This window comes from Mesoplodon bidens, assembly GCF_964165515.1.
Source record: "Mesoplodon bidens genome assembly, chromosome: 2".
NCBI lineage: Eukaryota > Metazoa > Chordata > Mammalia > Artiodactyla > Ziphiidae > Mesoplodon > Mesoplodon bidens.
Window position 1 is genome coordinate 28,410,326 of NC_138177.1, and position 27,284 is coordinate 28,437,609.

The 27,284-nt window shown below is 37.2% G+C and overlaps 1 protein-coding gene across 2 annotated transcripts in view; it reads right to left on the reverse strand.

Annotated features, from left to right (window-relative positions):
* Positions 1-16,018: 16,018 nt before the first annotated feature.
* Positions 16,019-27,284, reverse strand: part of KIFAP3 (kinesin associated protein 3) — a 161,003-nt gene continuing 149,737 nt past the window's right edge. Inside the window, exons 20-21 of one of the 2 annotated variants that reach the window (XM_081224621.1) lie at positions 20,417-20,485; positions 16,402-16,477 (exon numbers count right to left, since the gene is read on the reverse strand). In XM_081224621.1, coding sequence (XP_081080747.1) covers positions 20,440-20,485 — 46 coding nt within the window. In that variant the 3' untranslated portion in view covers positions 16,402-16,477; positions 20,417-20,439. Of the gene's footprint in view, positions 16,478-20,416; positions 20,486-27,284 lie in introns of both variants that reach the window. The other variant, XM_081224620.1, reaches the window with a different exon arrangement.

Sequence of the window (27,284 nt, forward strand, 5' to 3'; positions counted from 1 at the left end):
AAACGATAACAGTCATTTCAGAAAAGTGGGTTCTTTGAGGGGCCCAAATAAAACTTTTCTTTTTAAGTGATTGAGGAGGTGCTAGTAGCTTAGTGCTAGGAACGTTACTTTCATTTTTTGAAGTGCCCTGTGCCACCACCAACAAATAAGTTTCCATCTACTGTGTGTGAAGCTGAGCCTGAGCTAAATGACTCTACACTTCCCTGGTTACTCTGAGGCTTTTCTGACAATTGCTTCTTATTCATTTAGTTAGTCAGCATATACTTTAGAAGTGCTCACTATATGCCAGCCTCTGCTCTAGAGACTGGGGAAATATCACAGCAAACAAAACAAGATAAATTTCCTGCCCTCACAGACCTCACGTCTTGGAGGGGAGGTGGCGGGTGGGGGAGGCCATAAGGGGGGAGATAGACGATATATAAATGAATAAAGATAAATTCAGATAATGGCAAATTCCATGAAAAAAATAAAACAAGGTAATAATAGCAGCTAACACGTGTTGAGTATTTACTGTGCGTTAATTCATTTAAGCTGTACATAAATCCCACTTTACCCATGGGAAAACTTATGCACGGAAAGGTTAGGTAAGCTGACCAAAGTCACACAGCTGGTAATGGCATAGAGTAGTTTGCCTACAGATTTCATTTTCTTAACCATTATGCAATATTGCCACCCCAATGTGATAGAGAGTAATAGGGTAAGGGGGAAGACAGGAGAGGGAAGGGAGTTATTTTAGACGGATCTCCAAAGATGGCCTCTTTGAAAAGGTGATGTGTGATCTAACACTGAATGATAATTATGTGAAGATCTATGGCACAGAGACAGCAACGGAAAACATCCCAAGGCAGGAACTAGCTTCATGTATTTAAGGAACAGGAAGAGGGCCAGTGTGGCTGGAGTGTAGTAAGTAAAGGGGAGAGCGTTTACGAAGACGCCACTAAGACAGGCTGGGACTTGAGGGTCATGGGAAGGCATTTTTGGAAACCACTGAGGATTCTAAGCAAGAGAGTAACAATCTAGTCTACAGTTTTAAAAACTCACACTGGCCATTATATGGAGAATGGATCAAAAGAAGAGAGAAGAGCAGCAAGGAGACAGGTTAGGAGACTTTAGCAATAGTCTATGTGGGGAATAATAGTGACTTGCGCTACAGGACAAGGAATAGAGATGGTCTTAAGTATGGTCTTAAGAGATGGTCAGAAGTATACTTTGGAATAGAGGGCTATGGACTGAACTGTGTACCCCCAACTCCACCCCCCAACTACCACCACCAAATCTAGATATTGAAGTCCTAAACCCTAATCCATGTATTGAAGCCCTAACCCGCTTTGGGGATGGGCCTTTGGTAAATAGTTAGGTTTAGATGCGGTTATGAGGGTGTTATCCTCATAATGGGATTAGTGCCTTTATAAGAAGAGACACCGGAGAGCATGCTCTCTCTCGATCTCCGCCACATGAGGACAGGGTGAGAAGGCAGTCATCTGCAAGCCAGGAAGAGCGCTCTCACTAGAATTGTGAAGATACAAATGTCTGATGTTTAAGCCCCTGAGTCTATGGTATTTTGTTTGGGCAGTGCAAGCCCACTAAGACATAGAATGAATGGTATTAGCTGGTAAGAGGAAGTGAAGTAAGGGATCAAGGTTGCTGCCTTGGGTTTGGCTCTAGCAATTGGATGCATGGTGAAACAACAACAAGTTTGCAGAACCTGTTAAACATTCAAGTGGAGCTATCAAGTCGGCTGATGGCTATAAAGGTTTGAAGAATCACTGCAGAGGCCCAGACAGGAGATAAAAATTGGGGCATCATGGTCTCATCAAGTTGTAAATATCCTGATATACTGTATGCTTCAGCTACGCTCAACACAGAGAAAAACACCTGTAACACAACACAGTATCTGAACAAATGAATTTAGAGACTACTGCCTCTCTGTGTAAGAGTCTTTGTCCATGTATAATATTCTTTACTGTAGATCCCATATAACCAGTTGATTCTCACAGTATGCGTTCATTGATTTTTGCCATACTCTTGTGTTCATGGTCCACCCATGGTTGCAACTGGTGAATGAGTGTAGTTTTGATATGAAAGGTGGTTACTATTTTCATTTATATTAACAGTTAAGATGAAAATGAAACAAGAAAGACATATACTGGTTGTAAGTTATCTTCTATGCTGAAACCAATAATATTTTTGAATACTAGAAGAATATTTCCTCAATTTCTAACGTAGGTCAAGAAAGACTTTTAAGTTTAATTTGCATTGTTAGTAACATTCTTCATCACTTTATTAACTCTAGACAATCAACAAAACATTAAACAAAGCCCTGATTTGTAGCATTTGCTGATTTCTATAGTGTAAATACTCCCACCACGGCTAACTTCAAGGTACCAATATGACATCACTGAATGCAGAGTTGGGAAGAAATGTGCTCCAACATTATATAGTATTTCCATCATAGAGCTATAAAAGATGTAAATAACGTCTGAGCATAGATAATAAAATAATATAGTAAAATAAGTTTTAAGTGATGAGTTCTTAGTCTTTCTTACCTTTAAAAATATAATCTATTTAATGATGAGTTTATGTAATTTAATTTTTAACAATGGCTGTGTTTAACAACTGTCTTCCAAAATTTCTGAACATTTAACAGTCAGCTCTCATGAGCCTATATGAGCCACTCTCATGAGAGCACGCTAACTAGGTATTCATACTTTCTGGTTCTACTTCTCTTTGTAAATTAATAAATTACTTCTTCCTTTTTTTAAAATTTATTTTTTGCTGTGTTGGGTCTTCACTGTTGCACGTGGGCTTTCTCTAGTTGCCGCGAGCGGGGGCTACTCTTCGTTGCAGTGCACAGGCTTCTCATTGCAGTGGCTTCTCGTTGCGGAGTTCGGGCTCTAGGCACTCAGGCTTCAGTAGTTGTGGCACACGGGCTCAGTAGTTGTGGCTCGCGGACTCTAGAGCGCAGGCTCAGTAGTTGTGGTGCACGGGCTTAGTTTCCCTGCAGCATATGGGATCTTCCAGGACCAGGGACTGAACCTGTGTCCCCTGCTTTGGCAGGTGGATTCTTAACCACTGCGCCACCAGGGAAGTCCCTTACTTCTTGCTTTTATATGCACCAGTCTTTTTTGAGTTTGTTATTTTTTTTCTCCTAGAACTTGATCATAGCTGGTGTCCAAACTCTCAATTCCAATCCAGCAAAGCTGAGGACCAGACACTAGAATCTAGTATGCACGACCATCTGTGGCCACCCTTCAGAGATGTGTCTGGGAGAAACACAAGCCTTTCTCAGGTCATACCCTACAGTCTCAACTGTGCATCATTTTCAAAATCACAGCACCACTTTCTGACCAGATCCCATCTAGCTAGTTCCCTGTTTTGCTCTCACTAAGACTATTTTCAACCTTATTGCATATTTCCTTCCAATATGGCAGACTCCAATGTTAGCAGGTCTTGGTTTGAGCCCACTTTTGCTGCTCACTGTCTGGAGTATTCTTGGGCAAATTCATTTTACTCAACCTCCATGTTCTCAGCTGCAAAATAAGGATTAAAGTAGTACCTACTTGTGTTTGTGAGGGTTAGATTAGGTAAAGCATGTAAAGGGCTACCACATGTCAAACATTCAAACACTATTACATCCTGTTATTGCTGTTCTGTGACTGGTCCAGACCCCAGGGGGCCTGGCATTTTTCATCAGAGTTCTCATTCCTTTCATTCTTGAACCTTTGCCTTTCCATGGCCTTAGGGCTTCAAAGCCTGAACGTGTGACTCATATTTACCTGAGAGACCCCATTCTATCTTTTTAAACAATTATATTTAAATGGCTTCTTTCTCCTCTGCTGTAATATAAGTTCCACAAGGGAAATAATCTTTGTTTCGTTCATTGCTCTAAGCTTCATTGTAGGTTGTCAACAAGCATTTATTAATGAATGGTGAATGGAAGTGTGGAAAGATAGATACTAGTTTGTTTTGATAGTCACTGTGTGGGTTAGGGAGATGGAATTACTTTTTTTCATGATATATCTGCATATTTTGTGTTTTTTGTGATATAGTGAGCATAGATTACTTTTGCAATTTTAAAGATAGTTTAATAAAGGAATAAGGAACTGAAATGTAAACTTCGATTGGAAGCTCTTGTAGTCTTACATCAGTACAGTAGTCAATAAATTACATGAGATACTCAACACTTTATTATAAAATAGGTTTTGTGTTAGATGATTTTGCCCAATTGTAGGCTAATATAAGTGTTCTGAGCATGTTTAAGGCAGGCTAGGCTAAGCTGTGATCTTCAGTAGGTTAAGTGCATCGAATATATTTTCCACTTATGATATTTTCAAATTACGATGGGTTTATCTGGATGTAACCCCATGGTAAGTCGAGGAAGATCTGTGCTGACACATACTAGAACATACAGGACTGTGAAAACTTTATTCTATGTAAAAGAAGCCAAACACAAAAGCCCATATATTATGATTCCATTTATATGAAATATCCAGGACAGGTAAATCCACAGAGACAGAAAGTAGATTAGTGGTTGCCATGGGTTGGAGGTAGAGGGGAATGGGGAGTGAATGCTAATTGGTACAGGGTTTCTTTTCAGGTTGATGAAAATGTTCTGGAATTAGATAGTGGTGATGGTTGCACAATTGATGACTATATTAATAACCACTGAACTGTACATTATAAAATGATGCCTTTTATGGTGTGTGAATTTTTTTCTCAATTAAAAATACCCATATAATATGTGTGAGCATGCACACACCTGCACATGAAGGAGGTTGGATATCATACTCATCAAGTTGTTGTCAGCAGTTGTAAACAAAAGGGAACTCTGTATCGGTAGGTGCCTCATGTCATATTCTATGTTACTAAAAGTCAAGTGTAACAAAAATGGAAAATTAGGGCTTCCCTGGTGGCGCAGTGGTTGAGAGTCCGCCTGCCAATGCAGGGGACACGGGTTCGTGCCCCGGTCTGGGAAGATCCCACATGCTGCAGAGCGGCTGGGCCCGTGAGCCATGGCCGCTGAGCCTGTGCGTCCGGAGCCTGTGCTCCGCAACGGGAGAGGCCACAGCAGTGAGAGGCCCGCGTACCGCAAAAAAAAAAAAAAAGGAAAATTAATTGGGGATAGTCATAGAGACAACATTAGGAATGTTAAAAAACAAAGCAAGTGGGCTTCCCTGGTGGCGCAGTGGTTGAGAGTCCGCCTGCCAATGCAGGGGATACGGGTTCGTGCCCCGGTCCAGGAGGATCCCACATGCCGTGGAGCGGCTAGGCCCGTGAGCCATTGCCGCTGAGCCTGTGCGTCCAGAGCCTGTGCTCCGCAACGGGAGAGGCCACAACAGTGAGAGGCCCGTGTACCGCAAAAAAAAAAAAAAAAAAAAAAACAAAGCAAGTGGTTAGACTTAGCTAATTTCAATGAGATATGATTGATAGGCTGGGCTTCCATTTTCAAAGTATTTCACTGCATTTCTGGGGTTTGCAGATCCCTTTGAGCTCCTTTCCAAAATTAGGGGTCTTCTTTCTGAAATCACTGAATTAAAATAGATTCCTTCGGCCCAGGATTGGAAATAAATGAGCCCTGAAAGTTAAGCTAAACTGAGAAGTTTCAATGCCTCTTTAACTTGCCCTCCTGGACTCTAGGCCTTAATGTGCAGCTCCACGTCCCATCTGGTGCAAACAATAATATTCATGCTCTCTGGGGTTCAATTTCACAATCACGCCCTAGCCCAGTGCTGATGACACAGCAGACTTGAGACGCTGGTAACTTGCAGGTAAGGAGGAAAAAGAACTGACCTCATAAGAGGTATTTATTCTGCTTTTAAGTAGCAGTTACCAACTTCCAGATTCCAGATTCACTTACTTCAGTTCCCCAAACTACCAACGAAACAAGATTAAGAGGCCTGGAGGAGAAAAGAGTAGAGGAAGTTAAGTGCGTGCTAGACATTTCTTCTCACAAGTTAATTAACTGCAGGGTTTCAATATTGAGCAGTCATGAGGATCACACACAAGTATTTTATACTGCAAAGCCCCGTATGTTGGACCTCTGGTAATCAGAATATTTCTAAATGGCCTTGAGAGATCATGATTTATAGGAATTGATAACTTTACTGGGAAATGAATTACAATAGTCACTCCACAGGGTGGTATGGTGTTGTTCCTGATTGTTCTTCATTTAGGTAACAACTCTCATGAACTCACAGTCTTCCTATCTGTGGAAAATACTAGTGCTGGTAGTAGATGTGGAGAGAAAGTGAAAGGTTTAAGGAAGTCTTAGTACTTGTGATTTGAAGCATTTGTATAGGCCTTTATATATATCACTCTCTGATACAATTTATATCAGTTATCAATTGCTGCATAACAAGCCATCACAAATTTAAGAGCTTCAAACAGCAACATTATTTTTCTTTTTGCTCACAAATCTGTAAGGGTTTGGGTAGGGCTTGGCAGGGCAGCTCATCTTGGCTCATGTGGTGTCCTCTGTGGGGGTTTGAGGGCAGGGGGTCGGGGGGAGGCTGGAATCCTCTGAAGACTTATTCACCTCTAGCTGTTGATCCTACCTGTCTGCAGGGACCTCAGATGGGACCATCTCCTGCAACCCCTATACCTGGCCTCTCCATGTGGCTGGACCCTCTCACAGCATGACAGCTGGTTCCAAGAGAACAAGGCAGAAGTGAATACTTTTATGACAGCCTAGGAAGTCATGTAGCATCACTTCGGCTTAACGCAGTTGGTTGAAACACAGGCTCAAGGGGAGGGGACATAGACTCCATTACTAGATGGGGGAAGTGTCAATATCACTTTGTTAGACGAGCGTGTGGGATGGGATATATCAGAGGGGCCATCATTGGAAAACACAATCGGCCACATCAGCCCAAAACTCACAGGCTTAAAACAACATCAATTTATCATTTTTCAGTTTTTCGGTTGATTGGGAGGTCCTTCTTCTGGACTTACTTGGGCTCACTCACATAACTGAGTTTTGGTGATATGTCAGCAGGGTTGGGGTGGGCAGCTCAGCTGAGACAGCTGGGATGTTTGGGTTCCAAGTATTTTCACAGCATGTCAGTCTCAGGGAGCATTCTACAAGGGCAAAGGCAGGAGCTGCAAGCCTTCTTGAGGTGCAGGCCCCAGAACTCACATATCATTTCTGCCACATTGTATTGGTCAGAGCAAGATACAAGGTGAGCCCAAATTCAAGAAGTGAAGAAACAGAGTCCGTCTCACGTTGAGAGGAGCAGAAAAATACCATGGCCATCTGTTTCAATCAATACACATAGCCGTATGGCCACATTATTTATACTCTGTCCACATACAGAGTATACTTAATTTTCTCCCCAAAAGTCACCTACCATTATGGCATTAGGCTCTGGCTTGAAGTACAGGAGCTTCTCATCAAAATCATATTCAGGTGAGGATGAGGCTCCTTGGGTGTGATTTTCAGGTTCTCCTCTATTATGGCTTCTCTTGATTCAGAGACTTGTGAACTGAAATAAGTTATCTGCCACATCACCCCTGTACTCCTACCCAATATGCAGTGGTGAGACAGGGACAGGATAACCACAAAGGACACTCCTAGTCAAAAAGGGGAGCAATGGGAATTGTTGGTTCATGGCAAATCTGAAATCCTGCCAGGCGCATTTGCTAATTCCTTTTACTTTGGGGTCAGGGAATGTTCCTTAGTTAAGGCCTAGATTTGCTCCCCGGGAGTGTTTTCTATTCCATTCCCAACTGCTAGTTCAGCTGACCTACAGCAACTTCAAACCCTGCACAACTAAGAAGAAGCAGTTTTTCATAGACTTCTCTATTGGTTCCCACAATTATATAAAGTCTAATTCCTGTAATAAATTCCATATGTTATATCACTCAGAGTGGTTCTGTTTTTCTGATCAAACTCTGAATGATAGAAGACCAATTAAAAATAGCTGACTCAGGGCTTCCCTGGTGGCGCAGTGGTTGAGGGTCTGCCTGCCGATGCAGGGGACACGGGTTCGTGCCCCAGTCTGGGAGGATCCCACGTGCCGTGGAGCGGCTGGGCCCGTGAGCCATGGCCGTTGAGCCTGCACGTCCGGAGCCTGTGCTCCACAACGGGAGAGGCCACAGCACTGAGAGGCCCGTGTACTGCAAAAAAAATAATAATAATAATAAAATAAAATAAAAATAGCTGACTCTATCTGTCCCAGAATTTTCTTTAGTGGTATTACTCACTGTAGGCTTTGGATCTTAGATCTTAGGATGATTCCTGTAGGGTCAGGAAAAGAGCAGCAGCCACCAGTGGGATTTTGATGTAAGGAATTTCAGGGGACATAGACAAATTCATATCCTTAGAAAAACAACCACTTTTTATCTAGTTGGACCTATGTGAGTTGAAAGGCCTCATGGGTCTGGTGCCTACAGCCATAGCAGCAAAGCTTCTAATTATACTTTGGATCAGTTAAAACTCTGAAGAGTCCAGAATGATGGCCTAGATCCTGATCTGATTAAAATGACAATGGTGCTTTAAGGAAAGGGCCAAACTGTTACGTTCACAAGCAGGTGGCAAGACAAACACTGGTCCTCTCCTATTCTGAGGGATGGCTATGTCAACTGAGATCAGAAGGGAGCCTCTGCTAAAAAGAAACAACACTGGCAGGATGAACAGAGGAAACACAAAGACAACTTGTGGGTCAAGGATAGAAATGCCACCATGACCTGGAATTAGGTTAAACACTAGGCTTCTTGCTTCCCTCTGATGATTCCCTTGTAGAAGGACTAAGCTAATTGGCACAATATGCTTAGCTCCAGGCAGTCTCAATACAGACAGCACAGGAAGCCATGTGGCTGGTGGGCTATAAATAATGGACTAACCGTACAAATAGATGAAAACAAAATGGCTAGGTAATTAAAGGAAAACCGGTGTGGGAAAACAAACTATCACAAGCACTGGTGTTATATGTAGATACTCAGTTGATGAGGAAGAGGTTTCTAAATATAGCAATGAAATAGATGCTGCAACCTGAACCCTAAGCCTGTAAAAAGGAAAACTGAGGCAACAGGAGTTCTATCCATCACTGATTCTTTTCATGGAAGTATTAGGAAGGTGGGTTCAGACAACATCCTGAGAGTTGGGCACCACCCTTATAAGAAACTGACATGTAAAAATTGGGATCTAAACTAGTGAAAGCCAATCAAATATATTCTAATTTGGTGTCCCAGCTTGACAGATACTACAAATAGGTCCTAGGATTGTGTTCCTAGGGTACTATTTCCGAGGGAACATGGTAGATGGATTTTAAGGACTTCTGATGAAGGTAGCAAGAGACAGTATTGACTTACTGCCCTACACTTGTATTCAGGGACAATGACAATATTTATGACCAGTTGTGCAACTCAACCCCCATTTGTGATGACCATTAGGACAATTGGTTTTGTGTGTACTGCATTGTGTGTTTGTAGGTTTTCAGGCTGGTGCTTTTTGCTGTGGCTGCTTTATGTGGAAGCAGAATCCCTGTGTCTTGGTGCCTGAATTACATATAATAACTGTAGGAACATCAAAACATCAGCATCTGCCACATGTGCTGCAATAAGTGTTACAGATATAGTTATCTACCAGCACAGGAATTTCATGTTCACAACATCCCTACTCATCCACAACCTATAACTTATGTGAATGGACGTGCACACAGCCACTTAAAACATGCTCCATGTGGGAGTCCCTGCATATTTACTGGTTTCCTATAAATCAGTGATTATCAATGCTAGCTGTACATTAAAATCACCCAGAGAAACTTTTAAACCATGATTCTTGGGCTCCTGTCCCAGAGATTATTATTTAATTGGTTTGAGCTGGAGCTTGGGTACCTGCATTTTAAAAAAACTCCTCAGGTGATTCTATTGAATGTATACTGGTATAAAAAATAGTACCCACACAATGAACTAATGCAATGGTTCTCAAAAGTGTGGTCCTTGGGCTTCCCTGGTGGCGCAGTGGTTGAGAGTCCGCCTGCCGATGCAGGGGACACGGGTTCGTGCCCCGGTCTGGGAAGATCCCACATGCCGCGGAGCGGCTGGGCCCGTGAGCCATGGCTGCTGAGCCTGCGCATCCGGAGCCTGTGCTCTGCAAGGGGAGAGGCCACAGCAGTGAGAGGCCCGCCTACCGCAAAAAAAAAAAAAAAAAAAAAAAAAAGTGTGGTCCTTGGATCAGAAGCAGCAGCATCACCTAGGGGACTTATTAGAAATGCAAAATTTGGAGCCCCATCCCAGACCTACTGAATCAGAAATACTGGGATATGGCCCAGAAATGTGGTCTGGGAAGCCCTCCACTTGATTCTCATGTAAGCTAATGTTTGAGATCCACTGAACTAGCGAAATTATTCGATGGAGTTTGAGCAAGCATCATTTTACTCCTACTAATGGGTGAGAAAGAGAATCATATCAAACATGAGCTGGGGCAGAACTCTGTAGTCTGATGTGATTATTTGCTCTTTGTGAGAAGAAATTAATTTTCCTGAGAAAATATCTGATAGGAAAATTAAGATTTCTTCTGGAGAGCCAAAGTCAGTCACATAGCCTTTCACTAGCCTAATACTAATACTAAGCAGACATTCTTCTCTTTTACCTCCTCCTCCTGTTTCCTCCTCTGTTCCTTTCTTCCTCCTTCCGCTTCCTTCGCCTACCCTCCTCCCCCACCCCCCATGCCATAAGTGATTTATGGTAGGAGCTTCTAAGTCCAACACCAGGAAGATAGGAAATATTTGCCCCTTAGATACTTTTTTCAGTGCTCTTAGTTTTTTTGTGGAGATCCATATTTCATCTGGTATCATTTTTTCTTCTGCCTGAAAGACTTCCTTTAACGTTTGTAGTGTGGCTCTGCTGGTGATAACTTCTTTCAGCTTTTGTATGCCTGAACATGTCTTTTTTCACCTTCATTCTTGGAAAGCATTTTCACTGGGTATAGAATTCTAGGTTGACAATTTTTCCTCTCATTACTGTTAAAGATAGTGCTCCACTGTCTTCCTGTTTACATTGTTTCTGATGAGAAATTTGCTGCCATCTTCATCTTTGTTCCACTCAACGTGTCTATTTTTTTTAACCTCTGCCTGCTTTTAAGATTTTCTGTTTATCAGTGGTTTCGAGCAATTTGGCCAGCAGAGATTATAAAACATCAGTGGGACAAAGGAAACTTATTCCTACACTCTTTGGCATATGCATATTGTTATGGGTTGAATTGCCTCCCCTCCAAAATATATGTTGAAGTCCTAACTCCCAGTACCTCAAAGTGGCCTTATTTGGAAATAGGGTCTTTAGAAAGGTAATCAAGTTCAAATAAGATCTTTGGGTGGACCCTAATCCAATATGACTGGTATTCTTATAGGAAGGGGAAATTTGGACACAGAGACAGACATGCAGAGGGAAGATGATGTGAAGACACAGAAGGAAGACAGTGATGGTACTGGAGTGCTGCATTTACCAGCCAAGGAATGCCAAGGATTGCTGGCAAAACCAGAAGCTTGCTTATGTTTACTCAATCTCCTTTCATACTGGAATGAGTTTAACTGAATATACAATTATAGGTCACCAGTTATTTTCTATCAACTCATTGAAGATATTCTTCTACTGGCTATTTGCTTCCATCATTGTCAGCCCAATTATAGTATCTTTGTAAATTTTCTTTCTCTCTGGCTGTTTTTTTCTTCTTTTTCTTTGATATGCTTCAGTTTCATGCTGGTACATCCATATGTGTGTGTGTTTCCTGTCTTCAGATTTGGTGTTCTTCCTCATTGCTGTGATCTGAATGTTTGTGTCCCTGCACAACTCCTATGTTGAAACCTAACCCTCAAGGTGGGTTGATATTAGGAAATGGAGTTGTTGGAAGGTGCTCAGGTTATGAGGGTGTAGCCCTCATGAATGGGATTAGTGCTCTTATAAAAGAGGCTCCAAAGAGATCCCTTATCCTCTTTCATCATGTGAAGACACAGAAAGTGTCATCTATGAAACAGAAAGTGGGTCCTTACTAGCCACCACACCAAATTTGCCAGCACCATGATTTTGGACTTCCTGTGAGAAAGAAATGCTTGTTGATTATAATCCATACAGTCTGTGGTATTGTTTTAGTGGTTTAAACAGACTAAGACACTCATTTTGAAGATATATTCATCTTTTGTTATTTTAGAAAATTATTTCTTCAAGTATTGCCTCATCCTTTTATTCTCTTCTTCTAGAACTTTCCACCTATATTTGATGTCCCGTAATTGCTTATATTCCTATATCTTTATAACTTATACATTCTGGCTACTTTTTCAAAAATCTAACTTTATTATCTTACTCAACTGTGTCTAATTTAACTCACCCATTGAACTTGAAATATCAATATATTTCTAGTTTCCCATTTGTCTTTTATTTCTTGACCATGTTTAACATTCCCTCTTTATTTCTTTAAATATTTTAGACACATTTAAACATATTCTCTGTATGAAAATTCCAATATCTGCTGGGGGAAGATGCCTCATTTTGTTTGTTGTCTCTTTCTTTCTCATTGTGGCTTCTTTCCTCATGTGCTTTGTAATCTTTCCATGTGAGCTCATGTTCAGTTGATCTTCAATCTGTGAGAATCCTGTGAAACCTGGGTTGAAGGTATATTTCTCTGGAGATTTGTGTTTGCTTCTGCCAGGTGCTCCAGGGTTTCCAATACTATACAGATAGTGTAAGTCTGAACTCCACGTTCAAAGATATTCAAACATGTTTGAATTTTCAGGGGAGATTTCTCTTTACAAAAGGCTCAGACCATATAGGCCATTTTGTTTTCCTATGAGATTTTTCTCACTTAAGAATATCCATCTCCTTCACAAAACAAAAAAATAAAATAAACAAAAACCCCCAAACAAACAAAAACAGGAAAAAGAAGAAAGAAATTGATCAAGTATGGTATTTTTCAGTTCTAAATCACACTAAATCCACCTTATGGATCAGATTCCACTATCTTCTGCCACTTAATGTCAAAAGTCTAAGGACGGTCAATTTCTCTGAAGGTATTTTGTCTTTCTTCTCAGGATTCTTATGGAAATTTTAATTCATTTTTATCAAGAACTTCTCTATGTCAAAATAGATGTCAGTATCCATTTTAAAAAATGGTTCACATATTGCAGGGATAAAAATCCTTTTTAGCTCAGTAATATTTTCTTCTATTATCTTTGGCTGTTATTCCTGTACCTTAAAAAAAAGAAAACTCTTTTCTTAGAAAACCAACCAGCCAAATATTGGTGCTCTGATTTTTATCTTCTATATTATTTTTTATTTAATCTATGTTATTTTCTTCTGCCTTCTCAGAGAGCTTATCAAATTTTTCTTTATCACTGATTTTTCTCAGTGTTATTAATTCTATTCTTTAATGCCTATTCCATGCAAGTCTTTATCCGAATAGTCGGGATGTTCTGCTATACTCCACAGAGAACATATATTGAAGCTTAATGTTATCCCTTCAGTCTAGCAGACTGTCAGGTACCTGCCTAGAATGTGTATGTGGGATTTTAGATATCTGAGGAGACACCATATTTTCCATATTCTCATTAAACTAGCAACAAAGACACAAAAGGACAAACTCACCTCACTGAAAACGTTGATGTATCCTCAATGATAGAATTTGGGAACATTTGCCAATAACCAGGACAAATTGGCTGGATTTGGAAAAAACCCTCCAGGTACCACTTGGCAAAAAGTAGGAAAATCAATTTATATTCCTTTTTCTCTGTTTCATGACTTAAAATATGCAAGGTCTTTAAAATCCTGAAGACCAGGCAGCTAATAAAAAATCTTGTAACAAGAAACAAAGACTCTGAAAAATAGGCCTTCAATTGGGTTGAAGAAAAAGCATTCTCTTTTCTCTGAGACCTTCTGACACTTTGGCTTAGTCTTTGAGTCCTAAAGATTCTTGGCATATTTCTGGTGGCATGGAGTAAGCCCTGCAACATAACACCAAGTGAGAGCCTGGTGACTGTAAGCTCTGATCATAGCTACAACTAGTAATAGTAGCAAGTTATTTTGTGTGCTGTACCTCATCTACCATTTCTGAGGTCTCTGTAAAGTCATGACAGGATATATGGCTTCAGTTCTATTGTGCTGTGCAGAATTAAGCAATAGGTGTGTCACACATATGGAAGGGGCTAGGAAAGGGTAGAGCAGTGTCCTCTTCCCCAAGTCCTGAGTGAATGTAGTGGTGGCTCTCCCATGAAGAGGGCAGCTGTGATCTCATGAAGATGGACAACCTAGACAAAGCAGTGCAGGGACAAGGGGAGGAAACAGAACAGGAGGAACGTATTCTTGGCCCAATGTGAGAAAGCGCCTTAGGGAACTCTCCGAAAGGGCAGAAAACTCTTGAGAAGAAATAATTTCCAGCTATAAACTATGGCTTGAGGCCATGGCAATTTAGTTCTTAAAGTAAACATGACTTTAATTTGTAGACAAAATCTGGTAAGGCCAGGATATCTTACTTACATATAAATTGTATTTCTAAAAGTGCCCAAGGCCAAAACCTTTTGTTCTCTGAAGTATGTAAGAATTTTAGGTATTCTTCCTTATTCCTTTAGTAAAATTTTCCTTCATAAATAATGCAAAGGTAAATCAGTCCATGCTTGAGTGGAAAGATCACAATTTCTAATTCTGTGAAGTCCTGAAATAATGAAAAAAACATACAGGGAGAATGAGTATGTGCATGTAAACCCTGGAGACCAGCGCTGGAAATGTTATGAATTGTTGTGGATGTTCTTCTTAAATCAGTTTATAATGGTATGAGGGAAGTTAAGTTATAGAATGTTTGCTTTATCCTTCTAATGTCACTTCTTATTTGTATTTATACTTTGTACATATGACAAGTAATAAGGCACGATACTTACTAATTGAGGTTACTGGATTGGAAGCATGAAGACAGGTTATGTCACAGACTAAATACATAAGCTTGGGGAAGTCATTTAATTCCTCCTGGCATGGTTTTTCCAACTGAAAGAGTTTGATAGGGTTGTTTCTAAGGCCCTTTCCAGCTTTAATATTCTATAGTTAAAATAGAAACCAAGACAAATAAATACATGTTTTCAGAAAGATCAATTGGGTTTTGAGTTCAAAGACACAGATCATATCTTAGATTCACTTATTCCCTAAGGAGCATGATATACTTCCTTATACATAGCAGGTAGTTAATATCTGTTGACTATATTTTATATCTCTATGTGATTGGTTTCCCATATAAGTAGATGGACTGAATTATTTCAAAGGCCCTTTCCAGCTCTACTATTCTATGCTTAAAATATAAATGAAGCCCAACAACTAGTATAGTAGACCAATGAGATTTTAAATTCTTGTCTTTGATCTATGTATTTACTTCAAAGCCTCATATAATTTCCTCCACAGCAGGTGCTCAAGGAAATATCTGTAGATTGTAATTATTTAATTTGCTCTGTTTTTCAAGTAAATATTTCCATACTATAACATGCATAAGTTATTTTCACAACTCATTATTATGTCTTTCCATTTCTTACTACCTAAATCTTGTAAAAACAAGTGAACAAATGGGAAACAGGTATCTAAGTGAGCAAAATATTTTGTTCCTTAGTTTTCTTCAGTGAGACATAATTAATTAGCTTTTCCATATTTTAGACTTCATGAATAATAAAATTTAAAAACCCAATGCCAATCTAGTTTCATGTATACTAATAGATGTCCTAGGTTTTCTATATTAAAATCAGAAAGACAAAATTAATTTGAATTAATTGCTGAAGAAACTCTACTCACATATAACATAATTATGGCATATGTTCCACTGTTAATCAAAAAATCATAGTTAATAACTTTGGGAAGCAACCTTTCAGGCACAGGGCATGAAATAAAAAAGGTGATACTCTTTTTATAAATTTTAAAGGTAGCACATATCACGTGAAATACTCAAGAGTTTACAAGGGGAAAAAAAGGACAGGAAAAAACAAAATTTATATGCACTCTACATAAGCATGTAACTCCTAATGAAACACATTAAACAGAAACACATGACTTTTGCTAATTCATTTGTACTTTATGCTTCTTTTTAATAGAAATTAAATTCATCAATTAATGTACATAATGTAGTGTTTGTTTTCCAGTCTAGTTGCTTTTCAGCATTCACTTTTGAGTCTCATGGTAAATGTTATTCAGCATCAGGATGTGGTTTGATGAGTGAACAGTGTCAAGCATCAACTGTACTTAACACAGGACAGAAGGGGTCAAAGTTAACCTGCAGCTAACAGTATGGAAAAGTAAAAAGAAACACAGACCCGCAATAGTATCAACATGCATTATTAGGCCAAGATTCAAAGTTAACCTGACCCACACAGATCTCTTCTAAGCTGAGAGCACAAATGGAGAGGGATGACTTTATCGAGATCCATAGCCATAGTAGTAAGGTTCATCAGGGCGGAATCCATAAGCTGTGGCAGGGCGTCCAAGAATGCCAACCGATTGGCCAAAGCCATCCATTCCAAGGCTAAAAAAGAGAAAAAAGGAATAATCAATTATATTTTTCATTCCAATGCAGGTCAAAGAAGAGGCCTGGAACTTTATACCTCCAAAATTCTCTTCCTAGCAGCAAAAGTGACTTATGTGGCTGGCTATCATTACTTTTTTCTTCTTTAAATTCCTGTAGTCATAAAAATGTGTTTAATACATATTTAATTCTAATAACTTCTGTTAAAAATGTTGAAAATCTCTGTCATCAGGTACCATTCAAGACAAAGAGAAAGAGAGATCAGAAACGTTTTAATGAATTACATTCATATATGGTGTTTATGCCAGAATGTGAAAATATTTTACATGTTAGCAACTATCAGTAATACATTGCTAGGGAATGATAAAATTAAAACTGTAGTAAAGTGAGTTTTCTTATTTATAATAAGATCTCTATTTCATAGGACTAATCCACTATTAGTAAGGACATGCAATTGAGTTTTAGCAGTAATCTCTCACTCAGAGCCAAATCATACCATAAGCCTATGACTAAAAGAAGACAAAGAATTTTACAAAATTTGAAAGTTAGCCAGATTTGATGTGCAAATTCTTCTTCTGACTCCTCAATGCAAAAAAATTACTAAATAGTACATGTTTTGAGTTACAGCAAGCAAATTATAAATTTTGGATTATAAATTTATTCCATGGAAATAATAGAAGCCCAAAGATAACTTTCAGAGTTAAAAAGGTAGATTGAAACACGGATAAACTGATATACTTTAAAAATTCTTCTTTCATCTATTAATACATTTAGAAGAAAAAGTACTTTTAAAGAGTCAGAGAATTATTAAACAATTAGCGAAATGACAAGATATTATTTTGCCAAGCAAATATGGCAGCTATAACATGCTCATGCATAGCGCATGCAGTGAATGCTAGTGAGCTTATTTCCAATCAAAAGAAATTATTTATAATCCAGAAATGTAAGCTTTGAAAAAATAAATATATTTAAATGATTTAAGATTATTCCAGATAATGCTAGATGGAAAGACACTTTTCCCTTTATCAGCAAAATCTCAATATGATTAAAAAATACATTCATACAGGGACTAATTTCTTCTCACAACTCAAAGTGAGATTAAGTTAAAATGCTTTAGAAGTAACGATTAAAATGTTAAGGTTTTAAATAATTTGTGTGCATGTGTATGTGTGTGTGTGTGTGTGTGTGTGTGTGTGTTGGAATAGGATTAAATACTAAAAGTAAAGGGCATATAATTCATGTGAATCTACCGCTTAGGGGAATGGAATTTATGAAATATAAGGTTTAGGTTAGCATTTGTAGTGAAAGATCCTGGACAAATCAAACTTTTGGGTTCCTTCTATATCAAAAACTGTGTCTGTAATTTCTGAAAGTTGTTTGAAGTTTTTAAGTCTGAATTTTATTTTGAAATGGCAAAATATAAGTATGCCTTTCCTACTTTGGTCCCATGGAAAGAAAGATTAAATTTTCTGATGAAGGGAGATATTACTCTAGAGGTAGCTTTAAAGATGTTTTAGGAATTAATGGAGCCCAAGACTAAGACACACCTGTATCAGTTTAAAATTAGAGGAAAAGTTGGCCATTGAAAAATTTTCTGTTGAAGCACTAAGGCTAACACATACTCATGTATCTAAACAACTCTGTTATATAAAGGATGACTGTATAGCTTGTGGATTTCAGCTCCTTCCTTTTTCAGCTTTCTACTTATTACCTGTCTTCAGCCACTCTTTACATTTTTTAGCATCTCTTCTGAGGCTAAATAGCAGCTGACTTAGGTAAAACTCAAGTTAATTTTGTCTTTGTTTATTAATCTAGGGGCTGTGGTGAGATCTCTTTTAAGAACTTGGAAACAAGAGGCATATGGTTGATCAGTGAAGAAATATGCGAAAGTACCTTCAAAACAGAACATCTCACAGAGGAACAATATGACTGTAATTCTATCTAAAAGAAGATGATGGTACTGAGAAGGGAGTCTGTCAGCCATGTTGGCACAGAACAAGGAGCTCCTCAGAGGCAATGCTGTAGTGAAACCAACCCAAGCAATCCCTTGGGGTGACCTATAACACCATCAGGAATATATGACCTTTTTGGCAGGCTTGTCCTCACTGAGGAAGAGGCATTAACAAAGGTTCTGAGTCTAAAGTTATTACACATTCAAACTGCAGAACTTTTTAATTTCTATGACCAATAAACAAATTTCTGATTACTGTTTTCTCATGTGGCTTGCCAACAGGGTAAAGAATAAACTTAAGACATATCTGATCTGCCTGCTGGTTATCCTTTCATTGTAAATTGACAAATGGATATTGTTTTTTTTTTAAATATGTTAGTCACAATTTTTGGTAAGAATATGAATCCCCAAGTCAGTGAAAAGTAAGACCAAATCTTGAACACTGTTGAATTTGAGTTTTCTGAGCCTGCAGGTTTACTGCAATAAACTTCTATTTATGCACTCAATAGTTAACCCAGAGACTTCTGTATTACAATGTAAAAACCAAATTTTCGTGAACTTCCATAAATATCATATGGGGAAATTTTTCAAATAGGAGAATTTGAGACCAACTCTTAAAATGAGTTTTTCTGGAATTATCCATCATGTATCATAGATCAAATTGCTGTTTAAAGAATATGTGAAACATTATGACCAGTGTGGGTGGTACTCTAAGTTCTATATCCTTTTGTATCATGAAAGATCAAACATATCCCTACAATTAATATCTTTTAAATAAAATTCACTCTGATACAGAACAGTTTGATTCTTTAGTCTCTCATTTGGTTCTAATATAGTGAGGAAATTGGACTTTTCAGGATGTTAAAACCTGGAGATAGATATTCTTCTGGGACATGTGAACTCTTACTCTACTTTCTCCCTTGGGATAAGGATGTAGCCTTGTTAATGCTGAATCTGGTTCAAACCAGGAGAGCCTAATGTAAGTTTTCCCAACAGAAGCAGATGGATTATATAAATTCTTCTGGAAGGGGATAGAAACGTGAATATAAAAGGAAGTATCACAGCAAAAATTGTCCTTTCCTGATCCACTAAGACTTGACTTAGAGTACACAGTATTCAAGCCACTTGCATGCCCTCAACAGGGACCCTCAGAACCAACAGAAACTAAGTTGTGACATGCTGTACCTGCTCTTGCCCTGTGTGACCATCCTGCTTCAGAGAAGAGTTTGTATATTTGGCTATTTATATTGGAATTTAATCCAACACTGCATGTGTGTCTCCATACGTACATATTCTCTTCCTGGTACTCCTAAACTATATAAAAAAGCTGTGTGTCCCTTTCGAGTAGAATATGCCACTACTAGACCACTTTTTCTTTACAAGACTAATTATGTAGTGTCATGTAACCTTTATCCTCAATGTCTAGATATCATATTTTAGATCTTTAAAAATTAGAAAAATACCAAAATGCAATACTGCTTCTTGAAAATATATAATTCTAGTCTAAAGAAAATGGTTACTGTTTGTTGTGAAAAGACAACTAGGAAAGGTAAGGCCCCCAGATCCATCTGCCATTAAGTTTTATGTCCTAAGAACAATGATTTTGGGGTACCTAGAAAAAATGACAAATTCTTTATAAGTAAAAAATATATATTTCAAATTCAACAACAAATATAAAACCACACCTAGGTTTTATTTTTAAACAAACATTTAGAAATCTAATTAGTATTTAGCAAGCAGAAGACTAAATTTTCTGTAATGTTTACAAGGCTTCCAACAAATTTTCAACATCATTCATTAGAATTCTAAACTTGAGATGATTCAGAGAAGGGTGAAAAAAAGAAATCCAGACATGACAAGTGATGCTTCACATGCAGCACATTACAAAGGGAATGGCAGCCAGTAAGGAATCCTAGGCACTCCGAGGCTCTGATTAAACTTCTGTGCCAGAATTGACATTCCTGTAGAAAGGAAAGAAAATCACCTACCTCTGGCTGTTTGTGAGGCTTAATTAGTGCATATTTGTAAAGCCCTTTGAAATCCTTGGGTGAAAAGTGCTGCATAAGTGAAAAGTATTATCATTATTTTATTAAAGTTAGATAAAAGCAATACAAGTCTTTTTCTTCTTTGAAATTTCCAGGTCAGCAAAATGAATGCAAAGCACATAATGAATATATTAGTGGATACCACAGGAAAAAAAAAAAAGGATACATTCAAGCCAAGTTCTCTTTTCGTAGGCTCACAGAATCTTTGACTTGGAAACATTTTTAGAAATACTCTATAGTGTACCCTTTCATTCACAACATCCTTGACAGGGTCTATACAGCTCTTGTCATAACACCTCCATAACTGTACATTGTCAAGGCAGTTCATTCTTTCTACAGACTTATCAAACTATTAGAAAATTCTTCATTAACACCCATCTGAAATCTGGTTCTGTGAGTCCTAGAATTACCTTCTCAAACCACACAAGAAGTCTAATTATTCCTTAATATGACTATTTCACAACTCTCATTTAATCAATCCTCATGACATGGTCTCTAAAATCATTTGTTTTCTAAAGTATTTCAATTTTTTCAGTATTAATCTTAAAATAAAGAAGCTGAAAACAATGTGGTACTTATGATATGGTCTGAAACCAGTACAGAAGATAAAAACGAGATCCCATTTCTGACTCTCTGCTAATGTAGGCCAAAACTGTGTTGATCCTGAACAAAATTTTTAAGCCATTTATCACAAAATGGCTTACATTGACTGTATACGTGTGTGTATAGTTGTGTGTGATATACATACAGACACACATGAAATATATAACTTATAACTACCATGTTGAATTTCATCTTTTTAGCTATTCTCCCTACGACAAAATCCTTTATGACAATATACTTACAAGTAGGGAACAGTGACACTTATTAACTACCTATCTTTGTGATCCATAAGATAATACTGAAGGCTGGAATTCTTTTGGGATCGTTAAGTGAAAGGACTTAACATTTTTTGGAGGATACAGCTCCAGGACATTATACTGCATGAAATAATTTAGTAACAGTCTCCTAGAACAGTTCATTCTTTTTATTAATTACTCCAATATACTGATCATAGAACCAAAATCAGTATGTTTATCTTCCTTTCCAACTAGGTTATAAATTTATCATCAGAGTAATTTCAGCTTAAGTATGACTTGTCATGGGAAATTTAGGTCTATGTAATAGTGATCTTTTGTACATCCATCTACCCATCCATTCAAATAGTACATGACTTTCTATAATGTGTTAAGTATAGTGTTGGAAGTCAGTGTCAAAAAAAAGATGTGTTGCTTGGAAGGCAATAATAAAACAAGACATGGTCCCTGACCATGGATTGGAGGCAACTAATGTGGAACAAAATTCTGATAATAATGTGTTGTGTTACCCTAGTACATTTATAAATTACTACAGAGTAGAATAGGACCAAATAACATAATGTGAGAGTATATTAGAGATATGTACAAATTGTTACAGTAGAATCTCAAGAACTAGAAAGCCTTTATAGAAAATACTTTGATTTTAATGTATCTGTCACTTCCTGACATTTTAGTTTTTGTCTTCATTTCCTATTAGATTGTAAGCACCATGAATGGTAAGGACTATCTTATTCATTGCTATATCACTAGCATCTAGTATTCTATCTGACATGGCGTGGGATTTCAAAAAGTGTTTGATTGCATGAATGGATGACTCTTAAAGGACAAGTAGGATTTCACAAGTGGAGAGAGAGAGAATTCCTGATGGTGTGGCAGCCTGAGCAAGAGAAAGGGCTGAAGAAGAGCAAATGATTTGTTATGGTCAAAGTCTTAGGTTTGCAATGTAAGCAGCAGCAGAAGATAAAGCTAGAAAGGGAGGTTAGGACTAGATTTTAAAAGCTCTTCATGTGCCATACTAAGAACCACGTACTTTTGGAGAGTTGTCAATGTTTTTAAGAAGGGGACCAAGAACAACTTACTTCTGTGTTTCAAAAAGATAATTGGGGAACAAGGGGTTGAGAGGCAAAAGCATGGGGAACATTTAAGAATATTATGGCTGTCCATATGTGAAGTAATGCGAGTCTGTAGAGGCACTGGCAGAACTAACAATGATCAAATATGCTACATTTCATGACAAAAAATGGTATCTTTTCTCTTTTGAAATGGATTTTTAAGTTATACATTTACTATTTGAGAACTGAGAATGAAGAGAAAGAACTTCAAAACTGGCCAAAAATTTGAGGTTATAGTTAACTGGAATGAAACAATTTTTGCCCCTTTAATATGGGAATATGTTTCATCAAATAAATAAGAGGCTGTAGTATTCCATGTAGATGAAATCAAACTGTAGAAGTAGTCTGTCCCTGTACTGAACAGGAAGAGATGGGCTATTCTGGCAGAAGAGAGCATTTTTTTCTTGAAATTCATATATAGCAACAAGAGAAGTCTGGATTGAATGACATAATACCTATAAAATTATACCTAACATTTGTATAGTGACGTATTACTAAATCAAGATCTAAATGTTTGCAATTTAGAGATCCACCGCTAGATGGAGAGCTTGTTTTATCACCGAGTATCGTACTTTTACAAAGTTGTAAAGCAAGCTTTATCAAAGTTAAACTTCTCAGCATATTTAATATTGATAGAATGTGGTTTCCATTGCTTTTTCATATAATCGATGTCTTTATATATGTGAAACAATTTAGAGTTAAATAGGAATCGCTATCATTCATATGCAAAAAAGTTTTGTGAATGTGGAGGCCTATAAAAATGAGAGAAGATGCTGATTGTCTTGGACACTGAAAAATGTAATGCACTTGCATGTTAAAGTACTACTATTATAGGAAAACTTCTAAAATTTTCATTGAACCTGTCAATAACATCTTGTTTCTATAAATTTAAATGTAATAATATATATTTTAGGTTGCTCAAAAGTGTTACTGATTGCTTTTGACTTGAGCCTTTGTATTATTGAGAAAATGAGCAGAGTGAAGCAGTCTTTTAATGAGTTTCACCAATATGTATCAAGTTTAGCTGTCATTTTCCATTTAGTTTTCTTTTACTCTTAATCTTTTATATGCATGGTTATCAATTTTAAAGAATCATATTTTTAGTGAAATCAAACTAAGTAATATTTTCTTCAAAATTATAAATGATAGGAGTAGTGGGAGGTTGTATTTAACGTACTCATCTGGAACTTATTAAAAAAATTTTTTTGAAAAAGACATCTGTCAGTTCTAAGGGGAAAATACCATCTTGGGGACAAATCCTTTCAATTTAGTTACTATACTGAGATGCTTCAGATAAAAACTAATTTGTACTAATGATGGAGGAAGCATGTGTAAAATAGTCACTGATTTATTCCAAATGGAAAGAAATTCCATTTCACTGACGCTCTGCTAATACCATTCAATTTACAATTATACATCTTAATCTGTTATTTAACCCATCTCCAGAGCCTATTTTAATGATTATATTTTTGTATGTGGAGATGTTACAGTTGGTACTTTTTCATATTATATCATCTTTGCATTAAGTCTTCTATACCTTTTTATTATTTTTTTTAATTTATAGTCTCACTGAGATTCTTCTATTAACTCTAGTTCTTGGGCAGCCTTACTCTTTTACTGTTGCCTCTGACAATTCTTCTTCATGACGGTCCCTTTCTTCACGAGCTTAGTCACTTTTTATCGTGTTCAACTTTAGGTTTGTTTGTTTTTTTGCCTGTCTGCTGGCCCTTGAGCTTCGAAATATTTCTACAGAGAGGTTCTGTATTTGTTTATAATATACCAAGGTCCTGGAATTTCACTGTCCTGAAACCATTTTAATGATAATTTCTTGACTTGGGGTTTCCTGAATTAAATGTATAGTATAAATTCTGACCCCACGCGTGTTCATGAAGCAAGCGTATGATTCCTATTCCTCATGGGTGACTATCCTCCCCATCTAGGGTCTTAGGGTAGAAGACAAGTTTTAGCCACTTCTCTAGGCTGGTGAATTAAAATCATCTAGTCCTCTTTTCAACTGATGAGAAAAAGGCAGCCCTTTGAAGTTCCAGGCTCTATACAGGGAATTCAGTTCTATCTTCCTATACCATATAACCTATACCTAGTTCAATATTCTTGTGGTGGTTCTTTTCTGTTTGTGTGCCACTTAGGGTTATATTTTGTCCACCTTTTCTATATCTATACAGGAGGGGGCCCTTCCAAGTCAGGTCAGTCTACCATCTTGCTGGAGTCCCTTCTATTCTACTCTTATTAATCTGCTTTGCACATCTAAGGAAAGAATTTATAAACCTTGTATTACTGTGACTCAAAATTGGCTTTCTTGAACAGAACAATGACTTGAAAGAAATAACTGGAGCCATTAGAAGATTTTTTTCCCCTTATTTGTAGCAATTAACAGAAAAAATACTCTAATAGGTGCCTAATAGAAGCCATCAGATGTGATGATGCTGAAGTGAATATTTACTGAAACTTATAAAGGTCTCAAAATTTTTATAGCAATCTTTTAATGAAAGTGTACCATCTTGTCATCTTTAACTTGCATTTCTTCAATTAAGTACAAGGACTTCTTGAAATTAGCAGTTCTATAATATCAAGGAATGCCTCAGTTCACACCACCAAATGTTAAGGGAACTTGCTGAGCTGCTTAAGTAACCCCTAGGTCAATAAACTGAGTCATTAGCACCTCCTTTAAATAATTGTTTGTCTGTTACTGGTTCAACATTTATATAACCTGTCATAATACTTTGGTTTTTTAAGGTACAAAAATTACTGCTGTAGGTTTAAAGTAGAGAGTTTAAGTAGCGATGTTTTCACAGTGATAGTTTAACCATACTGTCTGGTACTGAGTGAGTTAAAGTCTGAACACCACAGCTAATTACTATGTAATGCTAACCTTAGTTGCTGGTTCATTTTGAGACTCTTTAAAATATGAACTGTGTATTTTACCCCTATGCACTCTCTTAATGATTTGTTTTTTTAGACTGAAATCACTTCCAGCCATCAGTTAGACTCTTGGTCTCTACATATGCACTTCTCCAAGCACAAATATTTCTTTTTCCTATTGGTGTGCCAGCTCTGTCAGAGCAAATTTCACTTTAAACTAAATGCTATGATACTTAAAACCTCTTGGATTACTCAGGCTGCTAGTGTGATCTATGACCTTCCAAGAATGACAGCTGAACTTTCCAATTTGCTTATACTGCTTGGGGAACTAAAAGCACATGCCAAAGAGGAAAATGTTTCTGATGTTGAACAGAGAGGAGAGTTCTTGTTGGAGGTGGGAGCAGGAGACTATTAAGTACTGAAAAATACTAATAAGAAATGAAAAGAAACTAAACATGCTGTAAAGTCTAAGAGCTCGAGTATAATTCAAAAGTTAATGCTAGCATTAAAAACTTTTTAGTCCAGTTAAAATATGAATAATGACCTTCAGTTACTGAAATTTAAACACCAACCAGAATCTTAGAATGATAATGCACTATCAAAATGAACAAGTTCAAGAGATGGAATAGAACCTAAAATTATCACAAGTACTATACATAATGGGCTATATCAACTCCCCATCATTCTTTATAAAGCAGACAGAAATCTGACATACGGATATAATCAAAGAGGGAATACCACTATCTAACATGCATGCTACCCCTACTGACATATCAGTCTCTTGTAAATTAAAAATTAATGTTAAGCTTCTGTTAAAACCTTGTCTGAAGTCCTTAAATAAATAATACGGTTTGGAATATTTTTATATCACTTTGAAACTTTTTCTTTACTACCTTTCATAAGAGGTATATAAATGTTAGTTGTAAAAAAAAATCTCAAAAATCTTATCACATATAAGCTTAATGTAAAGTTTCCAATTTATGCCCTAGTCTACTTATTCATTTATTTGTCTCAATAATTTTTAGGCTAAATAGCCTGCAAATTACCTTTGGCTGAGAAAAATCAAGTGGTGATTGATAAGGACCTTTTTTTGTAGCTAAATCAGACTAAGTAATATTTTTCTAAAGTTGAGGGCACAAGTATGGATAATAGAAACTATATTTAAACAAATTAAAAGTGCATGCTTTTCAGTAGCTAAGCATCAAAGTTTGATTGATTCTAAAATAAGTTTATAATATCAAATATACAACAGGCATTTCCTTGTATTATTATGATACTTTATTTTTTTAATAAAAAATTTAAATTGAATGACTCTTTAAATTCTATAGTGCTTAACCAATTTTCAAGTTTTACACACATGATTTCATATATTCCAATAAAAACACTTTTCCCCCCCTTTACCCCATCTTGTCACTCCCCTTTCCCTCTCCTCACTGGTAAGCACTAGTTTGTTGTCTATATCTGTGAATCTGCTTTTTTGTTTTATTCACTAATTTGCTGTATCTTTTAGATTCCACATATGTGATATCATATAGTATTTGCTTTCTGTTCTGACTTATTTCACTTAGCATAATTAAAACATCTATGTTGGGCAGTGTTATATAGATACTTTCAGCTTTCAGTAATTTTAGTAATCAATACAGGTCAGATAAATATTTAATAGTTATTTAGTATCCTCTAGAGCACTTAGGATCTCCATATACTACATAATACACCAACAATGCATTTAGCACTAGAAGAACAGTCACTAAAGTAAATTTCTACTCTTAAATTTCATAAACTCTCTTGGCCCTTGAGAATATATTTATTATATTATAGGTCTGTACAAAAAAAGGTAAATTCATTTTCTACTTAGGTCTAAGGCTAATTTTAGATTGTCAAGATACAAACTGATTGAAGTCATCCTGATCAACCAGATTGCAGTCTTCTGATGATGAAACAAGGTATTTCTAACAGTGTCTT